At 37.3% G+C, this 22641-nt stretch overlaps 1 protein-coding gene across 5 annotated transcripts in view; it reads left to right on the forward strand.

The window, feature by feature from the left end:
* The first annotated feature begins 1056 nt into the window (after positions 1–1056).
* The window catches only part of ORC5 (origin recognition complex subunit 5), a 68927-nt gene continuing 47342 nt past the window's right edge, over positions 1057–22641 (forward strand). The window contains exons 1-10 of one of the 5 annotated variants that reach the window (XM_039379452.1): positions 1057–1302; positions 2710–2815; positions 6798–6982; positions 8365–8457; positions 11864–12061; positions 15440–15514; positions 17822–17933; positions 18297–18427; positions 20165–20213; positions 20763–20853. In XM_039379452.1, the coding sequence (XP_039235386.1) occupies positions 6872–6982; positions 8365–8457; positions 11864–12061; positions 15440–15514; positions 17822–17933; positions 18297–18427; positions 20165–20213; positions 20763–20853 (860 nt within the window). In that variant the 5' untranslated portion in view covers positions 1057–1302; positions 2710–2815; positions 6798–6871. Of the gene's footprint in view, positions 1303–2709; positions 2816–3595; positions 3625–3815; positions 3971–4899; positions 4941–6797; positions 6983–8364; positions 8458–11863; positions 12062–15439; positions 15515–17821; positions 17934–18296; positions 18428–20164; positions 20214–20762; positions 20854–22641 lie in introns of those variants that run through there. The other 4 variants (XM_027751830.2, XM_027751829.2, XM_027751832.2 and 1 more) reach the window with 4 other exon arrangements.

Genomic DNA, 22641 nt, shown 5'->3' on the forward strand with positions numbered 1-22641 from the left:
GGTGATATTTTTATCAAATCTCATTTGGAGATCTCAAACTCTGGATGGTTCATCATATATTTCTGTCTGCAAATTCTCTGCATTAGATACTATGGGAGTATTTAATCCATAGAAATACTGTTTTTCATATTAATGAGTTATAAATGAGAGCTTAATTACTACTAATTCCTTGAAAATCCACTGTTGGTGATTATAATCACTAATGATTAGACTGTTAAACATTCATCTTTGTCTATCTTTAGCAAACGTAATGAGAAGTTATGGATCAGATCCTCAGTTTCTGATTCTACTGTGAAGTGCCAGTGGAAAAGAACATCTGCTGGCCGCAAGAAGTACCAGGTCACCCTTAGCACTGACACAGGGGCTGACTAGGAGACAGCAAAAGATGTGAAGGGAATGTATTGCATTCCTGCAATCCACAGCCCACAGAATTGTCTCCAGGGACTATTTCTCCTGATGTAACTCAGAGTCCTTTCATCCAAATCTGCTACTACACAGCTGAACTACCCCAAACTTCCTCATTTCGATATCAGGAGAATGAGGAGGGAGGCTGATACCCTGAAGGCACCAAATAACTTTTAGCATTTACATGTGCAATGTGGGCTGGCACAGAGATTTATATACCTCTCTATGACTTCAACTGACATTAAGTAATAATTGTTAGGCTTCTGATGGGCATTTAAAATGTGTTCAAACTGCTTCATCACCCATTTGACCACCTTTCTACAGCTGGTGCATAGAGCTACTTTCCCCAGAACAGCCTGTAGCACAGTAGGTGTACTTCAGACAGACCAAAGTTATCTAGTCCAGCATTCTTTTGCCCTTCAAATGTTCTTTTACTACTTATTTAATTATGCATTATTTTAACTAACAAACTTGCAAACCAATACCAATTGGAATGGCCGGTTTCCATCTGGATAAACATGAAGGAGTTTGCTTTTTTTTAGTGTATTTTACTAAAGTTTGTGTTCCTCCTTACTGCAGTATTGTACCTAAAATATTTATTTGCTGTGTTACAACACTGGCATTTAGTAAAACATCTTGGTGTCTATTCTTCAGCAAGGCTCAAATCCCATCCTTATTTAGGATGTGTCGGATAGCCATTAGCAGGCGAAGCTGAAACCATTTTAAAAGTTACTGCAGGTATCTTTCCTCTTTCATTGTTTAGGGTTTGTATCTCTACCACTGTGTGCACAGTAACCGCTTGAGATCTTTCCATCCACTTGGAAGAAAAATCATCCAGTGTATATTTTAAATAACCCTTACCTGGGAATTTAAGTTAAAAGGATGACTTGTGTAAAGGTAGGTAATGACACTATCCTTTCCACTTGCTCTGCTGAAAGAGCTGTATCATCCAAGAAGGCCGGAAATGTGGTGGCAGTCGTTTCTTAAACGACCTCAGTGGTGCTTTCAAGAGAACATCTTTCAAGAGCAATAATTTCTTCCTGCTCTTTGTCAGAGCCCTTTTCTGCACCTCTGTCAGCTGGAATTGACTTTCTGGAATAGGAAGAGACTGCTAAAAAATAATACAGGTCCAGCCTCAATAGCATGCTGCACAATGGCATCACTGGTAAAATGTATCTTGAAAAGACTGAGAGAAATAAAAAAATACTGCACATATTGTATATACATATTGTATATAGTTCTACATACATACAGAATCTAGATAAATACGTGCGTGTTCTATCCTTATATATATAGAACTACAAATACAAATTAAAGAACATAATCCTGTAATTCACTTAAATACATAAATTTAAGAAATGAGGAATCCCAGTGATTTGAACGAAATGACCACATTTTATATTTAAGTTTATTGGTGAACTGGAACTATAGATAAGAAAACTTATATGAAAATTATTCACTACCTGTATTGAAAATAAGTTTCAGAGACAAAAAAGTATTAATACAAAATATCTGACCATAAACACAGTGAGAAAGGACTATCTCCTGCTCTGTTAAATGCAGGTTTCAAACCTTTATTTGCTTTCTTATTTTGAATATATTTGGTATCTGAGCAACTCACAGTCAGAATAAGATAAAAAGGCATGTGACAGCTTAATATAAATTAAGAAACAACTTAAAGCTCTGCATAAATGCATATTGAGTAACAATATCAATGAAAATTGTGGTCGATGAAAGATATAAACTAAAATTTATTACACTACACATAACCAGCTACATACTTAGGCATGAATCCTATCTCTAGCAACTGCTACTAACCAGTTTTGGCCTCTTGAATGAAAATAAAAAGTCACACTTACTAAGTTTAAGCGGTTTTACTGGGAAGCAGAGACTTTCTGTAGGAATAGGCCTGAGTAACTGGCAGAACTGTTCAGCAGTCTTTTGTAATAGTTTTGCATTTGCAGATTTAAGAGTACAGAACTTTGTGTTACTTACTTCAGGTCGGTTCTGTGAAAACATAGTTTTATAGTCCCACCATTTAAATCAATAACGATCTTCTTAATAATTTTAGATTATTAAAGCTATACAGAAACAATTTTTTCTTTTTTTTTTTTTTTTTTTAGTTTTACCTCATGATAATAATGGTGTCATTTTGGATTAATAAACAGAATTATTACTGGGTATTTTGTTTGAATTCCAGACTAGAAACTAAATGAGACAGTGGTGATCCCACTCAGTTAATAAGCAGGCTTTTGAAAGCAAGGCTGCAGTTACTGAAGTAGCTTTCTTTTGGTTTGATTTCAGCTGGACTGGTTCCCTCAACAAGCTCTCTGTAACCACCCAAATCCTAGGACCAGAATATGAGTGGAAGTGGGGATGCAACAGGGAGAGTGAGACTCTCCCCTGTCAGGTAATATGGATTTATGTTGTGTTGAACTGATCTTGGGAGGAACTGCAGCCTGAACCATCAATTCTCCGACAGAATCACTGAAGCGAAAACTACATGTTTAAAGACTGACCTCTCATTTTAGGATTCTTGCTCAACTCAAAGCCAACTTTCAGATTTTCTCAGTAGTAATGCATAGAAGATGCAAATTCTGAACATCACTAGGAACTGCTCCCAAAGTACTTCATTTCAGCTCCGACATGGGTTATACAAATGTGGACTTACTGAGATTTCTTTCAGTTAGTATATTTGGTTTTGTTTCTGACACATGGCCTATCTGTATGCAGAGCAATCTGCCCCAAGAGATTCCGTGGTTTCAAGAGCTAGGAAAAAAGTATTTCACTCTGTTGGGAAAGCATATGCCTTGATACGACACTTTGAAACACACCTTTTGTTTCAAATTAAGAAGTGGACAGAATTCATAATACTACAGCTTCTCTACCCTGGAGCTCCCGGACGGGGTGGGGCAGTCCGGGAGCAGCGGACTCCCCTCACGGCTCTCCCTGTAGGAGAAGACCCTGCCCCAGCCCTAAGGCGCCCAGACGACCCCTCTCCCGGAGCGGCGGACTCCCCCCCGGCTCTCCCTGCGGGACAAGACACGCTATCCCGTGGGATGGCCCTGTAGGATAAACCGCACAACACCCTCACACCCCTCCCGCCCTGTCCGCCCTTTGCTGCACCGCCCCAGGCGGACCCGCGGTCGCTGCGGCGCATGCGCGGGCCGGAGGGGGCGGTGCGCGCGGGCCGCGACGGCGGGAGCGTGTGAGGAGGCGGTGAGTGGAGCCGGGGCGGGCGGGAAGGAAGGAGCCGAGTGAGGAGGAGAAGGAGCGGCCCTCCTCCTGCTGCTGCTGCTTTCCCCCTGGGAATCGGTGCGGGAGTGAGATCCGCCGCGGGCTGAACTGCCCCCTGGGCTGGGGGCGCCGTCAGCCTCCCACACGCGCGGCGGAAGGAGCCCTTGGGCCGCCCTCCGTAATGGCCGGGGGTCGTCCTGCCCCCTCAGCCGGGGCACGGCTGTGCCGGAGGGGGGCCTTGTGGGGCCCTAGGGGACGCGGGACCATGCTGATCTCTTTAAGGTCTTTCATCTTCCGTGCTAAAGCGTAGAAAGGCTGCCAAGCGCAGGTATTTTAGGACCAGTGAATTAAGAGGAGTCCTCGTAAATTATGTAAACCAGCCATTATGTAAACCAGCACAAACATAACTTGTGCTCTTAGCATCCTTACTTGGTGTCAGCTGCAAACTAAGTGCCTTGTGCTCCGTCCTGGTCTTGGTGGAGTCACATGTACAACCTTCCCCGGGCAGGAACACCCTGAATTCAAGCTTTGCCCGATACTGGTCCTTGTGCTATCATTGCCAGTTAATCTAAATTAGTTCTTTTGTGAACGTGTTGCTCTAAACATAGTTTCCTTTGTGAGCTCTGGGATGGGATCCTGTTGAAGATTAAGACACATATAGTCAGGAGCGAGGTAGGTTTTCATCCAGTGGCTGAAATATGTTTAGTGTAGGTTGTCCTGTGCAGGGGTGTTTGAGAAGCAGCATTACTTTGATTTTCCATAATATGTGATTGACTTATAAATAAATAATTTTTCAAGTTACTTCACACTTTTTTTTTTTTGATACCTAAGTGTAGTCCTTGTTAGGTGTGATGTGATTACTTACAAAGAGGTGTAATTTGAAGTACTGAATTTCGTTACACGGGCATTACTTCTGTTATCAGAGATATCCTTTTTTCCTTTTCCTCATTAATGACACTTATTTTTCTGTTAATGATTCTACAATCCCAACTTTTACTTAAGAAAACACTGAAGGCAAAATGTAAAAATAAAAAAAAAAATCTTTCCTCAAATGCATTTATGGAAATACTTAACAGAGATTGGCCCCAGAAGGAACTCTTTTATTAAGTACTTCCATAAATACATATGTCTTTATGAACCTTCTTCTATTCCAATAGCTCTCCTGTTGTTGCAACCCACTATTTCTTTTTTCCTTCACAACAGTTTGTTTTCCATTTCCCATGCTATTTCTGGTCTCCTTCTGCCAACCTAATCTTTTTTCTGGTGGTGTACTTATACCCAGCATAACCTATTTAGCTGTAAGTACTTACATTTAAAAGTGTTTGGAGTGCTTTGTTTATCATCTTTGTCTTGGCAACATGCAGATATTCCTATCAGCTGATGAAATACTTTTATTGCCTTACTGAAATTTCCAAACTTTCTGTTTGATTACCAAGTTATATTATGACTGACAAAGTCAGAATCCAGTTGTTGAGGTTACTGTTGAGGTTCTCTCTCTGCATGTTGTGTGTATCACTACAGATAAAGGTACTGTCTTTCCAGCAGTTTTAGCAGTGCAGACAAAGTAGTGTCTTTGACTGAGGTGTTTTTCTATATTCAGTCACTAAAGTCCAGCCTTCCCAGTGTTTCAGCAATCAAGACCTTTGTTTTTCATTGTGTAGACCTTGTCTAAAAGGTACACTGTAATTAATGTTAGTTTTATGTAACTGGTTTGGGCTTCTGCTTGTTTTAAGGAGTATTTCCAGTCTTTACCATCAGCTGGGTTTTCTTCATATGCCTCTGCTGATTTTAAGCTGGGCACATTTGCAGATGACACCAAGTTGGGGGGTTGTGTTGATCTGCTGAAAGTCAGGAGGGCTCTTTAGAGGGACCTGGACAAGCTGGAAAGATGGTCTGATTCCAACGGGATGAGGTTCAACGAGGCCAAGTGCCGGGTCCTGCCCTTTGGCCACAACAACCCCCTGCAGTGCTACAGGCTGGGCACAGAGTGGCTGGAGAGCAGCCAGGCAGAAAGGGACCTGGGAGTTTGGATTGACAGGAAGCTGAACATGAGCCAGCAGTGTACCCAGGTGGCCAAGAAGGCCAATGGCATCCTGGCCTCTATCAGGAACAGTGTGGCCAATAGGTCCAGGGAAGTGATTCTTCCCCTGTACTCAGTGCTGGTGAGGCCACACCTGTTCTGGGCCCCTCAGTTCAGGAAGGATATTGAGGTGCTGGAGCAGGTCCAGAGAAGAGCAACAAGGCTGGTGAAGGGACTCAAGCACAAGTCCTATGAGGAGAGGCTGAGGGAGCTGGGGTTGTTTAGCCTGGAAAAGAGGAGGCTCAGGGGAGAGAGACCTCCTCACTCTCTACAACTCCCTGACAGGAGGTTGTAGCCAGGTGGGGGTTGGTCTCTTCTCCCAGGCAACCTGCAGTAGGACAAGAGGGCACGATCATAAGCTGTGCCAGGGGAGGTTTAGGTTGAATATTAGGAAAGAATTTTTTACAGGGAGAGTAATCAGGCATTGGAATGGGCTGCCCAGGGAGGTGGTGGATTCACCGTCCCTGGAGGTTTTTAAGACGAGACTGGATGTGACACTTAGTGCCACGGTCTAGCAACCACGGCAGTGTTGGATCAGAGGTTGGACTTGATGATCTCGGAGGTCTTTTCCAACCCGGTCGATTCTATGATTCTATTCTAAGTGTTCCTATTAGCGGTCAAAGAGCTATTATTTTGTCATCTTCATCTTTCCTTATGCCCTACCTCTTCCCTATTACTTGTAAATCCTAGTTTATTGCCTGTTCATGGAGGTGATGATCTGTGACTAATCTACTTTCCTCATTTTATTCCCTTGCTACTTTTAAATGCATATAAAATCAGAACTAAATATGTATTTCTCCAGTTAACTAAACTATGACAATTCCTTCTTATATTGATTTGGTCATATCCTATATGCCTTTTCCTTTTTATTTGATTTTTTTTGATTCTGTCTGATGTGAAAATGTCTGTATAATGCCTCACACAGTTAAGTTCAATTTTTCTGAAGTCTTTTAAGTCTGTCATAATTATACCATTATCCTGAGCTAGTAGTATGTTTAGATTATTTATCAATTCCTGTTCATTTTCTTTTTATGCATATGAAAACAAATGATAATGAAAACTTCTTATTTTCCAGATCACTTTATTTCTTGTCTCTAAACCACAAAAGGGACCTGCATGTTTAGGTGACTTAGCTGCAGAAATATCAAAATGCCTAATCTTGAACATCCAGCATACCCAGCAGCTGCACTGCTTCACTTGGAAGGTTTGGTGCCTTGTCGAGAATCCCAGGTGTCCATGTTGCTGTCAATATTTGGAGAGGTAGTGTTTTTTGTTCTGTATGTTTGACTAGAACAAAGACATTCTGCTGTTTCAGAGGGGAGAATAGAAATGTAGGGGCATTTTTGTGATGTCATTGTGAATATACTTTTGTTGTCTCTTCACTATACTTTTATTTTTTGCTACTCATACTTAATATTGCTGTTTGGCAATTGGATTCTGGTCCTTTAGGAGGTTGAAAGCTGTCTTATGAAAACCACACCTATTTATGCCTTGCTCTCTCTGAAGCCTGATTTTGCCATGACTTTGTTCCATCTTTTCCAGTTAGTACCAGGGAGTCTCTTCTTGCCTAGTCTAAATTTATTTTTTTTTTTTTTTTTACTTGCAGTGTAGAAATTCTGTTTGGTTTTGACCCATTAATCTACTATCTGAGTGCCTGAATTCTAAGTACATTGAGTTGGTCTGATTCTTAGTAGTTCTGTGGCTGGTCACAAAATTCAGAAATCACTGGCTTGTTAATTGATTCTGTTACTGCTTCACTAAGCTTGTGTTAAAAAGTAGTGGGGATTTTTATCTGCAAACTTGATATGTCTGTTTACATTCAGCTAACAAAATGGAAATTCGTATCTGTTTCTGGTTCTGCCTTTAATTATGGATAACAATAATACCATCAAATTACGGCATTCAAGTTTTATATATATATATTACAAGCATAGTGGCAGCAACTTTTCTTGAAAATAGATACTTAAATTCTTGATAAATATGCAGGTTAGAGTACCTGCATATATTGTGCAAGAGTGGCTTCATCTTGCATTAATTGAATATTATTGTTTTTCATAAAAGTATCCATTTTATTTTTGTATTCATTTTTAAGTCAGTGTTTGAGATCCTTAGGAATGAGAAGAAAACAAAGATAAGTGCCTGTTCAGAATGAAACAAAGAGAACAATTATTTTCCTTGTATGTAAAAAAAAAATTACATTAAATATACAGCATCAGGACTATTAAATACCTAGATGTCTTACATCAAATATTGCCTTGTGAGAGAAGAGCCAGCTCCTTTACCACCTCCTCCACCATTTTTTTTCTGTTTAGTACTAATGAAAAGAAAAGCAATTTGCATGAGTTAAGATAATGTATGGCTTGCAATTTGTACTTCCCAAGATTTCCTTTCAGTTATGTAATATGAGTTACTCTCTGTGTTTCTGTTGTTTATTACAGCAGTTTCACTGGCAGTTGTGTGATACTTGATTCTTGTGAGTTATCCTCCCATCATTTCAGTGAGGATGAAACATAAGACTTGATCTTTTGATTCCATAATAATTGCTGTATTTTATATTTAATGCCTTGGTTTAAAAGGTAATTTTTCTTTTATCTGTTGAATGAAAAAGAAGAATTGAAACAGCAACAATTTTTTTTCCCTAGCGTCAGCAATTTAGTTTTCCATCCATTTTTATCTACGGACATACATCTAGTGGAAAGACTTATGTGATGCAAACTCTTCTAAAGACCTTACAGGTAAGAATGTTCACAATAGATATTGAATTTACAATTTATTTATAACAGATGATTTCTTGAAATAGCCTCTACTTTCTGAAAATGGCTTGTTTTCTCAGCTATTTCTGACTTCCTGATTCTTCTGCTCCACTTAACTGTGTCATGAATGCATCACTCTTCTCACTAGTGCATTTAGGATAAAATGAAATTGGTGCTACTGAGATATAATATAAATCATAATAACTTTTGTAAGAAAGTTCAAGAAAGATAAAAAAGTCAAATATTGTTCAGCTTGTTTGCATGACTTAGGCTGAAATAACTCCAGTGACATGTAAGTATTGATGATTCCAGTTCAATCTGCAGTCACTTACACTACACCTTCTTTTGAATCTTCTTGTGATATTCTCCTTTAAACTACTTTTATGTGTATACAAAAAAGAGTGAGAGAGTACTTGAAGAACAGTGAGAAGAATTAGCAGTAGTGGATTTTTTGTTTATTTGTTTTGTATTGACAAACTCATTTTAATTAAATTCAGTTGGATGTGTACAATCTATTTAAATGTAAGCCTCGAAGCTTAAGCTTAATGAAGTTGTTAAAAGCATTCAAAGCAAACACAACAAGCTGTACATGTTCACTGAAAAAGAAAGTGAGCCTGGAATGGTGAAAATCACTGTCTGAACACCACACAATTGCCATTGTTTCTGATATGGTTAGTTGTTTTTGCAGACTTGTGAATGTTGTATTCATTGCAGTAAATTTGGTTAGTTCTTGTAGAAGCAGGAAAATCTGAAACTTTGAAAAAGAAACAGTGCACGAGTGCAATGTTGCATAGGAACAATCTGTTTAATTCCTGAACAATAAACGACTGTTCTTTTGCTCTAAATGGGAAAAGTGTGCTGATAGCCCCTTTTATTATTATCTTTTCAGAACCTGTTTGAAAATACAAATTTTGTGTACTTTACTTTATTCTAGATCCTTCAAACACAGCTTGATATACATCATAAATTAAAACCCCTATGAAACAGGATGCCATTCACAGTTTTGAATGTAATAAAATCAATTCTCCAGGTGTGTTCGTGTTTACTAAGCTTGGCATCGCCAGGTCTTTTGCTGGCAGCATGGCTCTTACTGTCCTATGTCACTACTGTTGCTGCTTCCTCTGGGGTGAACATTGCTTTCAGAAGTGCTGGGACTGTATGTTCTATTTCAGCTTTGCCATCCAAGCCAAACTTCCTCTGGATTCTTGCTCCTAGGAAACAGTGTAGGAGTAAGTAAGATATAGGTCAAGGAGAACTCATAAAGCAGATGATGTTGAAGTATGTGAAGTGGAAATCACTGAGAATCCATTGTGCAGTTTTGAATTTGGAGCCTTATGTTCCTAGGAAGCTGGGACTATCAACTATCTTCCTCTCAATTGTTAAGGAAGAATGCTACTTTAATGCTGGCCACTGGGGGATGAGTTATATCCTTGATCAGTACTGGAGTTGTTGTGCGTTACTGACCTGAAGTAGAAAGTTTGTCATGAAAGGACTTATTTCAGCTGCAAGGGCTGCAGGCAGAGAAACCTACTCTTTTCTTTAAACACCATGTGAGAATCTGAACTACGTAGAAGTAGTGGGTCATTGTGGCTGAATGTGTGTTTCTTGGAAAAATAGTTATCTTGAGGAATGATGTAGAGAACCATGGCCGTAAGTCCACATCAGTCCCTCTCTGGTCAGTGCTGGCTAAATACTTAAGCACTGGGTTCTTGCCACTTCTGTGGCCCTTCTTTTTCTATTAGTGAATGTGTATGTTCGTGCTGGTTTTATCCTCTGTTGTAATGTTTCCCAAAACATGTTATAAAGTCCATCTAAGTTGAAGAATGTCATCACAGAAATTTCCATTTAAACCTGTTAATGTTAGTGTTTTTGTCAGTCAGGAACTTAAGGGATTTTAAATCCAATGACGGGTGCCTACTTCATGCTTAAACCATGAATTTCCACTTGTGTGTTCTCATAGCCCTGATACTTTTGGCTCACCTAGAGTGCACTTATCTGCAGGAATGGGTTTTATGCAGAAGCCCTCCTCATTAAAAATTCTGCAGAGGGAGAAGAGCAGAAGAGGGGGGTTATTATCCTCTTCCATGCAGTATCCTTTCGTGCAGTGCTCGTAGCACTGTGCTACCCACTTGCAGCATATCCAAAGATGTGGCCTGGCCCTGGCAAGCAGTAGGATTTAAGCAGCAACTCTCTCTACAGAACTTCCTTTTGCCAAGTATAGGTGTCTCCTATGTTATGTGGTGTTGTGAATCACATCTGAGACACTCAGCATTCCTTCTGCTATGGAGGTGCAGCACTTTGAATAGCTGCTTTGGGACATGTAGCCCCTTTCTTTTAATGGTGTTCAAAGTCATAAAAACAGCTTTTTATTGCATGCTGTGTGAGTGGATTGCCAGCATGTACCCACACTTCCCCACATCTGCTGAATCACATGCCATATATTGTATTTTACACAGAAAGACTGGATTGAAGTACTTGTGGTTGTGGTTTGGGTTTTTTTGGTTTTTTTTTTTTTTTTTTTTGTTATAGACAAACACATTCCTGCATCCCAGTGACTAATGTTTTCCAGAGGTTTTAATGTTAAGTGTGAAAAAGACCATATGCCTTACCAGAGATTATGGAGCTATGCAGATAAGCTATTTCTGAAAAACAGAGTTGCCAGAAAATTATCTTTTTTTGCCTTATGTAGGTTTGAATACTGGTACTATTTTTTAGTTTGTAGTATCTTCTATTTAAAGGCAAATTACAGTAGCTTTTCAATATTACTAAGTAATATTACTATTCAATACTTACAATGTATCTCATACTCTGGTTTTTTCACAAGCTCTTTGCTCTGCAAAGATCTGGTTTTCTAAAAATGTTGTGCACAATCATGCTGAACACGAGTCTAATGTAGAAGCTCATAGTTTATATTTGTATGCATTGAATGCCAAAAACAGAGTAATTCTAGGGAGTGTACTCCTAGATTACTCTCTTTGTAATATGTTTGACACATCTGTGTTATCTAGATGTAATTTGTAGTGGACCATTTTACTGTAATGTGTTACAGTTGTCTAAATTTCTTTGAACTAAATGCTATTTGGTTTTCTTTTTATGTGTTGCTCACAGTTTTTAAACATAGTTAAAAGATATACCGTGTGTTTCAGTTTTTAAACATATTTAGAAGATACACTGTTCCATTTGAAGATACATCACATCTGTCTTCACTTTGTGATAGATAATATTTTGACTAGGTACATAATTGATTATGTCTTTTTTTACAAGTTTTTTTGGTTTATGCTTTATTTTCTGTTTCACTGATTGTGTCATCCGGAAGAGAAAAGTGATTCTGGAGTGTTTACACTGAAAAAGCCAAATAAAGTTGTATCATTTTTTTTATCCTCCTCAGCTTCCTCATGTGTTTGTGAACTGTGTGGAATGCTTTACATCACGGCTTCTTTTAGAAGAAATTCTCATCCAGTTGCAAAGCTGTTCTTGTGAAACAGAACCAACCTCTCCTGTGCCTTGTGATACTTTCAATGACTTTGTACGTCTGTTTAAACAGGCTCTTGTGAGTCGAGGGCTTCAAGATCAAACATTGTACATTGTAAGTAATTTAATTTTGATGTCCAGTTTTGTTCCTGTTAAGAGGGAGTAAGTAATTGTTATTGGGAAATGTGTGCCTTATAGAACAGTTTTCACAAAATTTCTGCATAGACCTCATTCAGAATCTGTTGGTAGTGGTTGGACTCTTTCAGTTGGTTTACAGGCTTTAGAGGAGGTTCTTTGTTTTTCCTGCTTTCAGAATTTTTTATACACAATAACTCTGTAGCATAACTAACAACATAAATTATACCTCACATTTAAATTGGGGATGTAATAGTGTTACAGAGTATTTAAATACAGAGAGCCTGAATTTGTTTTATTAGTAGTAAGTCATGCATATCTGTTTCCTTGTGAAAACAGCTTCACAAATGAGAAAGCAGAGGTTGGGAATAGGGCAGAAGGGACTTATGGAGTATGCAAATGACAAGGCTTGGTTGGCTAGAATAGTTAGAACTTATATTAAGGAACTAAAATGTATAACTTCCTCTGTAAAAGTGCTTTTGAGATCTTACTTCTTCAACTACATTTGTGGCCCTCAGAGGCAAGAACTGTAGTTTTAAAGTTAAGATGGAAAAAAAGACTGCAATGAAAAAAAATGATGATATACTCAAAGGGAATAAACAGGCAGACTGCAGGAAAAATTATCAGATTTTAGATTGCAGGAATGATTGAATCAATGTATTACTAGAAGTTAGGATTTGGTTTAAGTTCTTTTTTTAACTGTGATAATCTTAACTACATAAAGGAGTATAACAGCATTTATTGTGCCAGGAGATGAACGTAGGAAAGACATTTCAGTCATACAAGAAGTCTGATGAAAGGACAATATGAAGACCATAATATTAGTGATGTGTAAATGAATGTATACATTGTGGACCTGCAGAAGATATGGACTGACATTTCAGGCCAGTTTTGAAAGAGGTGAAATTGATTATTTAAGAAAACATGAAAGTGGTTCAAGATTGAAAGCTTAATGACCCTGGTAATCACTCTACATGTTTCTCACAGCAATTGATGTGCCCATAATGCTTTGGGGTTTTTTTGCAGTCAGACAAGAAGTCCATAATTATACTGATCATGCTTCATTCTGTTTCACAGGTTACAGTTGAATAAGTTTCATTTCCATTTCAAAATACTCAACCACTGAGTTAAATAACTTCATATTATGTCTAGTGGAAACAGTACTATCTCATAGTTTCCTACAGGTCACAAAGTTATTAAATTTTACATACTTCTTAGAAATTGAATGAAGGAAAAAATGTACCACCAACACTTAAAACAGATAAATTATAAATAGACAATTTAATTTACCATCACAAAAGTGGTATTGACATTCTTCAGCAATTCCATAAGGACAAAATTTATCTTTCTTTATAATAACCTTTAGTGAGTTTCACAAAATACTTTTTATACTAAAATTTTACTTTCAAATTAGTATTTGGATTAAAAAACTGTTCTACATCAGTAAAGAATTCTTCATGTATACTATATAAATTGGCATCACTCAGAAAATTAGAAAGTTCTTGAACAATTGGTTAAAGAAAACAAACCATTGAATAACTGTTAAGGTTCAGTTGTATCATGAAAATAGTTGTTGCATCAGAAGAATTAAGTATTAAATTAGTGTTTCAGTTCCTTTCTGCATGAGGACAGGAATGGGAGAAATCAATTCATGTTTATTAACCTATGTCATCTGGATTTATTGTAGAGTGTTTTAAACTGAGGCTGATGGAAGGACCAGCATACTGGTAACATAAACTGACAATGCTAACTTACTCTAATTTCAGTTGTAAATAATGTACTATTTCAACTCAGTTAACTCAGAGTAAATTAAGATAAATGTTTACTTTCAAACAAAGAGTCCTTAATGTTTCTCTTAACCCAAGTATGGGTGCTGAATGCTTGTGATTACTTATGCAAAATGAATTTATTCATTTTAACTACCTGATATAACTTGTAGTCATTCAGACATTTACAATATTTAGCACTTTACAGAAGTAACAAGCTACTGTTTTTAATGTAAATGAGTAGCCAGTTCTAAATGTATAGTTGTTTTAAAAAATTGAAGGGTGACAAGTCTGTATTGACACTAAAGAATAAAGCGTAGACTCATAGGCCTGGGGATAGACTGTTTCTGTGAACCATTTGACATACTCCACAAGCCAGGGTCACAGTATATTTTCTGCTGTAGAAACTGTAGTTTGTTTCCCATTTAACTAAAAAGTATGATCCACTTAGGTCAAGACCTTTAAGCTTTGTGTTTGGTAGCTGCATGTCACAGGGTCCAATAAGCAGTATTTTATTAGTAAAAATATATAGCCTCTATTTGGTCAGTTGTGTAGTACAGTCTTCATTCCTGAAGTCATTTATTATATGAACCAAATACAGATGTCAATATAAAGTCATATATTGTATTGTAGTTTTAAATAAATTCCCAAGAAGTGTGAGATATTGTTGCAGAGATACAACAATATTTTTAAATAATATTTTCATGAAATACTTGGTTGTCCACATAAATTCTTTTCCTTACTGTGGGCAACAGAATATGTAATAGGATAGAAAAATATAATTTTCTAGGGGCCTAGAGTTTTTCTTTCAACAGCAGTAACTCAAAAGAAGTAATGAACTTCAGAATTTAGATTTATATTGCAAGTAGTAAATAAACCACAGAAGATGTCTTTCTACTCTCTTTTTTCATTCTTGTCAAGATTTTAAGTGTACTGAGAATACACATTGTTTTTGCCAGAGGATAACCATGCATGTTTTTGTGCTTCTGTTTTTATTCTCCAGGCTCCAAAATGTTAATTTAGCTTAAAGCGTTTCCTGTTTAAGCTGTACATGTTACATATCTGTTGCTGCTATGTGAGGTTTGCATGCAGTAAATCCTCTAATTTTCTAGGCTGCAAACTATGACAAGAAAAGTTTCCCTCAAAATTCAGTTCAGTGAATTCCAGATGATAGCTAATTTCTTCTAAAATATCAGCTCTTACTCATTTGTGAAAAATAATTCCGTAGTGGGAAAAGATAACTCTCCTAGAGTAAACTTGTAGTAACAGTGCTACAGTACTATGTGTAAGTTTGAAAAAATAATAAGAATTTTGGGCAAAAATTGAGCTTTCAGTGGTTGATAATGATATCATGACTTTGTCAGTGGTATTTCTGACTGGTATACTTAAGTATTAATTCTCACTGCCATAAGGCATGAGAATGTTGCTTTTCTGGGGATTGTATTTTTTTGGATGCAGAACTGCTTGGGCTTCCTGGCAGCACATTGGAAGCAATAATCTCTCCAATTCAGTTTCCAGCACCTAAGAATTAATTTTAAGTCCGTATGAGAATGGAAGTCGACATTGTCTATATCATATTGTTTTGTTAAAAGGTACTGGATAGAGCAGAACAGCTGAGGGAAATGGAAGCAAACATCCTGCCAGCATTTCTTAGGCTTCAAGAGTTAGTAAGTATCTGGAAAAAATATGTATGTGTCCTGTGTATTGAAAGTAATTGAACATGTGGTATCTGTCCATCTAGGCTCACAGATAAAGGTAACGATTCCTTAGACAAGAAAAGTTGCAAAATTAACCCTTACCCCCCAAAAGCAGTGATCAAAACTAGAAACCAAACCAGAATTTAAACACTGTCAGGTTTTTATTACACTTTTTCTTTAATTGGGTTTAATGGTATATTATTTTACAGTATCTGATGTGTTGTAGATTCTTTTGATGCTGGTGTCAGATACATGCTGTCTTTTCTACATTACTTTTTTATTTTTAAGAATGAGATTTGCAGTGGACTACCAGTTACTTTGGGTGGAGCTGCACAGCTCAGCAGCTGTGAATGTGTTGGTAGAGAGTTTTTTACACTTCTTCTGGAATTGCACTGCAGTGAGTTTCTGATTGGAGTAAACCATTGTGTGTCTCCCTTTCTCACTTCTGAAGCATCCAAGCTTTTTGCCTTGGAATAAGGAAAAATGGTGCATTCTCTGAAAAGAAGCTGAAGACAAAACCAGAAGATGCTGTTACTTTGAAATGTCTGAACATCTAAATAGCTGAAATTATACTTATCTCGAGACTTTTGTGTGGTGCTCTTAATCTTCTGGTGACATTGATTCTCTATTTTCTGAAAGAAGACTGATTCACAGCTCTATTCTTAATCCTGGCAGCTGGTGCATTTTCTGGGTCTTTTTGTCTGTTCTGGCCATGTTCTGGACTTTACTGCTCTTGAAGCAGAAACAACCTGTTCTGCAGAGAAAAGCTTGGATCTATGATTGCTGTTCAGGGACCAAAAAACCATAGACTAAGACTTAAATATGCCAGAGAAACACCCTCAAATTCAAAAGTAACCTCCAAATAAGTTTGTTTCCTGAATGCTGATATTCCAGTTGCTTAAATTCTGGATTCTGGACTGAGGCTTTCTAAAGCAGCTTATGTTGCAGAGCAATGTTGGAGGTGCAAATCTACTGCATTGCTTCCTTTCCTGCAGTGAAAGGAGACAAATTGTGAAGGATTTCATGGGACTGGAGGATTGCTGATGAAGAATAGGTTATTGGATGCTTGATTTCTGTGAGGATTGTGGTGGGAATTACTTAAGTTTTTCATGTTGGAAGATCAGTCAGGAACTGAACTGAACATACCTTAGTACTTCTGTCAACTAAAACACTAGGTTTGGGAGAGGAGCACCACTGAAAGAAATCCACAGAAAGATGCTTTGTGTTAAAAGGAAAAAAAGTTCCTTAAAAACAGAGGAAGAAGGAACAGTAAAGAATATGGGTGAGTACCACTTGGACAAGAAGTGGGAAGAGTAAGTAAAAGGAAGATTCTCCCTCAGTTTCAGGGAAGGGAATAGCATTTAAACTTTTTTTCAGGTAATTCACAGCTCATATTCACAGCAGTGTCAGTTTAGTCAGGTTCCTTCCTTTTGTTTTATTGAAGTGCCTCAATAGTTTTCAAATGTCTTTCTTGAAGAACCATATTTACAAGCATCTTTTGTTGTGCAGAATTTCTAGTATGGTTGCAAAAACCTTGCAAAAAGGGAGAATGACCCATCATCTTCACAGACAGTTAGTTTTGTACTAAATAGCTAATATTTTGAAGGGTGACCGAAATAAGGAATATTATTTTAATATGAAGCGTTTTGTTACCTACTGACCAAAACATCAAACTCGAGGTAAGTAGTTTGTCAATAAAAACTTGGTTAAAAAGAATATGTTATTATGAACAGTTGTTGTTCGTAACTAGTAACACAGTTGGGAGAGTAGACAGGTAATACTACATTTTTGTTTTGGGATGTGTGTGTTTGTTTTTAAAGACCAGATTACCTCTAAAATAACATTGAAGAGAGCTTGGTTTCAGAAGTGCTGAGCTTTCTTTTGCTTCTTAACTTTTCCTGTTTGCTCTGAAAATCTGGGTTTAATTACCAAAGTAAAATACTCTCTTAATTTTGGGAGTAAGGGGTGGAATATATTAGGTATTGTGTAGTACCAGAGCTGTACCACCCCACAGAGCTTATATGTCAGTGAAATGGCAAAGGATGCAGAGAAATATCATATAATTATGAAAATTTGCAAATGTATGAGCTGCTTGATTAGACCAGCTGAAGCTTTATTACTATGCTAGTAATTTGTATTAAACTGTAAATTTGATGATTTTGTGGAACAGAAAAGTCACAATAATAATTTTTCTCATTGATGCTATAGCATGCACTGTTATTTTGTTCTCTCTGCCTGTTGCTCTCTCTTTCATTTTTTTTTCTCCTGCCTCTACAGACTGACAGTAATGTGACAGTTGTCCTGCTCAGTGAAATAGTGTGGGAACTGTTCCGTCCAAACGTGGGATGCTTTGATCCACTCACTTTGTATTTTCCTGATTACAGCATAGGTAAACTAATTCTAAAATCTGCTTTTTGAGGATTGTATAATACTTGGTCAAAGAACATTCAAAAGTTTTTTCCATGTTTATCAGTGGGCCTTTTGCAGAATCCAGAATATGTAATAGCTACTGGAATGTAAAAGTCTGTATTCACACAACCTCCAAAAGAGTTGTCTATTTCCACTTGCCAAAACATCTCAAAGTAATGTTTTGGTTCCATTGTATTTGCTGGTTCTTTAAAGCAGTATGGTTTTTGGTGGGTTTTGTTGGGGTGTTTTTAAGTGATGATTATAGTTTGTTTTTCCACTTTTAAGATGTGGTCAGGTTATTAAGTTGGCTTTAAATAAACAAAATTTATTTTTGTTTAAACAGGACATCTGCAGAAGATCTTGTCTCAGAATCATCCCCCAGAATATACCGCAGATTTCTATGCTGCATATATCAATATTCTGCTTGGTGTCTTCTACATGGTTTGTAGGGACCTGAAAGAACTTCGGCATCTGGTGAGATGAGCTTCTTTAGAGTTACTGTTTTGGTTTGGGGTGTCTTCTGCCAAATGAGCTCTGAAAGTCTAGATTTATTGTTGCATATGGACAAAAAGAAAATCAGAGAATCATAGAATGGATTAGATTAGAAGGGGCTTTTAAAGGTTATCTAGTCCAGCCCCTCTGCCATGAACAGGAACACCTTACACTAGACCAGGTTGCTCGAAGCTCCATCCATCCCAACCTTGAACACTTGCAGGGATGGGGCGTTCACAGTTTCTCTTGGCAGCCTGTTTCAGTGTCTCACCACCCTCATTGTAAAAAATTTCTTCCTTATATGTAATGTAAATCTGTTCTCTAAGAATGTGTTAGCTCAAAATGCAGTTTCCCTAAAAATCCATAACAAAGGTTGCAGTTGTACAGGTGGCTGTAAAGGGCTTCCAGTGCTGTGTGGTTTTCTGGTAATAGATTGATGGTATTTGGAAAAAGGAGTTTTAACCATATGTCAATTGAATAATGTAATAGTAAACAAACTTAGGAGAAGAAAAATGACAGTTACTTGATGGTGGCCTTTGCATAAGAAAAGCTTAATAACAGTAACAAGTAATTAGCTCATCAGATTATTATTTAAGTAACTATACTCCATACGGGGAAATTTTACTAATGGCCAGTGAACAAATCAGTGCTAAAGAGATGATCTGAATGTTCTGCCTCCATTTCCCTTGGGAACATGTTGCTACACTTCAGCTGAACTTACCTATTAACCATACAGGTTTTATATTTAAATGAGGTTGCTGGAGACACAAGTAGAAACCAGGGTCACAGTTCTTGCAGACATGTACTTGAGTGACTCTGCTTATGAGAATTTCTTTAGCTTTAGATGCTCTGTTCATGTGTTTGTATGTATTATGAAAATACATACTTAATTGGACCCTAAATTCTTTTTGTGAGAGAGACAAGTCTCTTCTCTAGAAGATAGTGACAGACACGTACAACTGCTGTAGGCTTCTGAACAACTCTTCGCTGTCTAGTAGAGACTCTAAATGTGTATTCCATTATGTGTGATTATTAATAATACATTCTGGAATTTTATTGGGTTTATATGTGGAAGTTACTGCATTGAGTTTTGTATACTAGCACAGAGATTTATTAAAGTGTAGTGGGACAAAAGGAGAATGAAATCTGAGGATTGTTATTTTATGAAATTCTGTGTGATATTGATTTAAGCATTTTCTAGATTACAGTGTGGTCAAAAATTTCTCTTACCTTAGGCAAAAGGAGTTTGTTTGAATATGGAACGTGTTAGCAGGTTTTTTTATGGTTGCTTGTTTTTTTCAAATAAATAATTTTTGCTTGTGTGTCTGTATGTGTGGCCTACTGCAGAACATGCTGAACTGCTCCTGGAATAGAAAGTTTTTTCTGAAAATGAAGGGAGTAAAAAAAGTTTGAAAACATTTTTATTGCATTTATAATGTTAAATAATTATGTTAGTTTAAAAAAAAAATAGCAGCCCCTGAGTAAACAGATTTTGCTTAGCTCAAGTAACCTGTGATAAATTACTTATGTTTGTATTTTAAGGTATAGAAATGTTGCCATGTTTTACAGTATATTGTTTCTAATCAAGTGGCATAATTATTGACTGAAAAAGAATTTGTTGGTTTTGCAAAGGAATGATTTACTCTGCTAGTTATATTCCGTAGCTGGATCAGATATATGGTGCCTTTTTAATAAATTTAATTCTTTTTCTTTCTGCAGGCAGCGCTCAACTTTTCTAAGTACTGTGAACCAGTGGTCAGAGGGGAAGGTAAGCCTCTGTCTTTTATTTGAGTGAGTGTATGAGAGAGCAGGTGCTGTTCTGTGGGTTTTGTGGAGGACTTTGCCTTGATCTGCACTGTGTTGTGACGCAGTGGTTTCTTGGGTCACAACAGCATTGCTTATTCCAGTTGCACCCAGCCAGAAGCGTTTGCAGCAGAAGCAGTAGATGGTATTTGGTGGTGGTTTTTTTAGGAAACAGAAGTTGAAATACCATGAAAACTTTCCTCTCCCCTGTAAATCCTTCTCCTCTCTCAGCCACCAGGACCTCTGCAAAGTAATGGGGTAAGTAAATTCTCTGTCAAGGCTAAGAGGAGAAACTGGGAGGAGAGGTTCTGTCAAACTGACCCAGATTATCTTGGAAGAGCCACAGAGAAACAGCCTTGCATGGCAGCATATGCTTGCTGGATGGGTGGTGATCGTCCTAAAACGGAGTCAGCATATTTGACTGTGTCATTCCTGTGACTGCTCAGGTGTCAGGGATGAGTTTTGGTGTTGTGTGAGTTAAGTGTTTAACAGAGTTGATTCTGGCTTGGTGCAGCAAATGAACGTGACACCCGCAAACTCTGGAAGAATATTGAACCTCATCTGAAGAAGGCAATGCAGACTGTTTATCTCCGGGAAATATCCAGGTAATTTGGGGAGCAAGGACTTGTTTGCTTTGCTGAGGTTGCTGTTTTTAACAAGCTTCCTCTAAGTATTTCTCAATTATGTTTTGTGGCTAGTGTTTCTTTTTTGCTAGATGTAATCTTTTTTCTTTAATGTGTATTTCTTTCTTGCCATCTACTGTTAGAAGTAGTGTATCTCGGAAGGAAGTTTAAACAACATGGCGTTTGTAGCATATAATAGATTCAATAAGTAAAGCAGTGGCAGCAGGTTGTGTTCTGCTTTTCACTGATGACCATACAGATCCATTTTCTGGAACATGTGAAACTGCCAAGCATGGGAATCCATCGCCACAATATACAGGCACAGTTTAAAACACGCTTGTGAAGTTGGCTCGGCAGATCCTCACTGTACCAAGGATGCATGCAAGCCACGGAATTCTTGAATCATTACAGATTTTGAATATCTGTGTTTCCTAGCTTTGTGTAAGGAGCTAGGTTGATTTGTTTACTGTGCTTTCTTATTTTCTTTTCCAAAGGCAACATTTTTCTTACATGGAGTTGCTGTTTTTGACAGCATTAAAAGCTGATATCCTGCTAATGGGCTGTTTCTCTTGGTAGATTCCTTGTTTATTTTTGTAAGTTGACAGACTGCTAGAAAAAAAAGGTGGTGGTGTTCATTTTCAGTGCTAATAATTGGCTTAGATTTAATTTTTTCTCCATCTGTAAGATGATGATTCTGATACACCATGTAAAGAGAGATAATTTAGTATAGCTTGATTTCTTTATCTTGATAAAAGCATACTGATTTCTTTCCTTTGAGTGTCATTGAGGCCATAGAGTATTCTGGTGACTGAACCTTAGTGTGTAGTAGAAGTCTTTGCTAATGATTTAGAAAAGCGATCGTGCCTTCAGAAGGAAAATTGATTTTACTTTGTACAAGCTTGACTTCACAGTACAACAAGGCATTTTTCTGTTTGCCTCAAATATTTATTTATATTCAATATTGATCTTCATTACACAGTCTACTCAGGATCTTCCTGACTTTTTACACTGTGTAATTGCTTACTCTAATTAGGGTGTAATAAAGGATTATGATACAAAATAGCTTATGAATTGTTTCCAAATAACTAATTTCCCTCTTTACAGTTTTCTTTGATTATAAATTTGAGCTTAACTGGGTTTTTATTAGAAATTTCAGCTTTCTGTATAATAATTCTAGAATTTACCTCTGTGTACCAGTAAATGCTTGAGGAATTGAAATCACTGTATCAGTTTTTCTGGCCACAGAACTGTGATTACTCTGGATTTTTCTTGAAGCTGTAATTTATAGCAGCAGAACTTTGCTATCAGCTGTTGTGCTACATGAACTGAGATGAAAATGAACTTTTTTTTTTCCTGCCAGTAAAACAGATGTTGGATAAAACCCAATCTCATTGATAATTTGGTTGGTCATTGATTATAATTTGAGTATTACCTGAGCTGTCATTACACTGTTTTCATAAGTCATATGGTTGATAAACCCTGTTCATAAAGAAGTTTAAAAAGCAAACCAAAACAGCACTGGTGCTCTAACAACTGTTTGGTTTTTTTAATTCCTTTGTGGTATACAAAATGATCCAAAATATGAAATTTTGACCAATGATATTCCTTAAGGGAAGTTTTAAAGTAAAATTTTTTCCTATTGTTTAGTAAAACACCAAACTGCTTGCAGGCATTTTTCACTGACAGAATGAGCCAGTTGGATGTCTTCAGAGTTTTTCAGATAAGAATGAATATTACTTTGGTTTTTACATAAACTTCAAAGTTACATTA

This window comes from Pipra filicauda, unplaced genomic scaffold, assembly GCF_003945595.2.
Source record: "Pipra filicauda isolate LSUMZ 115617 unplaced genomic scaffold, ASM394559v2 scaffold167_size3244652_pilon, whole genome shotgun sequence".
In the NCBI taxonomy this organism is placed as follows: Eukaryota; Metazoa; Chordata; class Aves; order Passeriformes; family Pipridae; genus Pipra; species Pipra filicauda.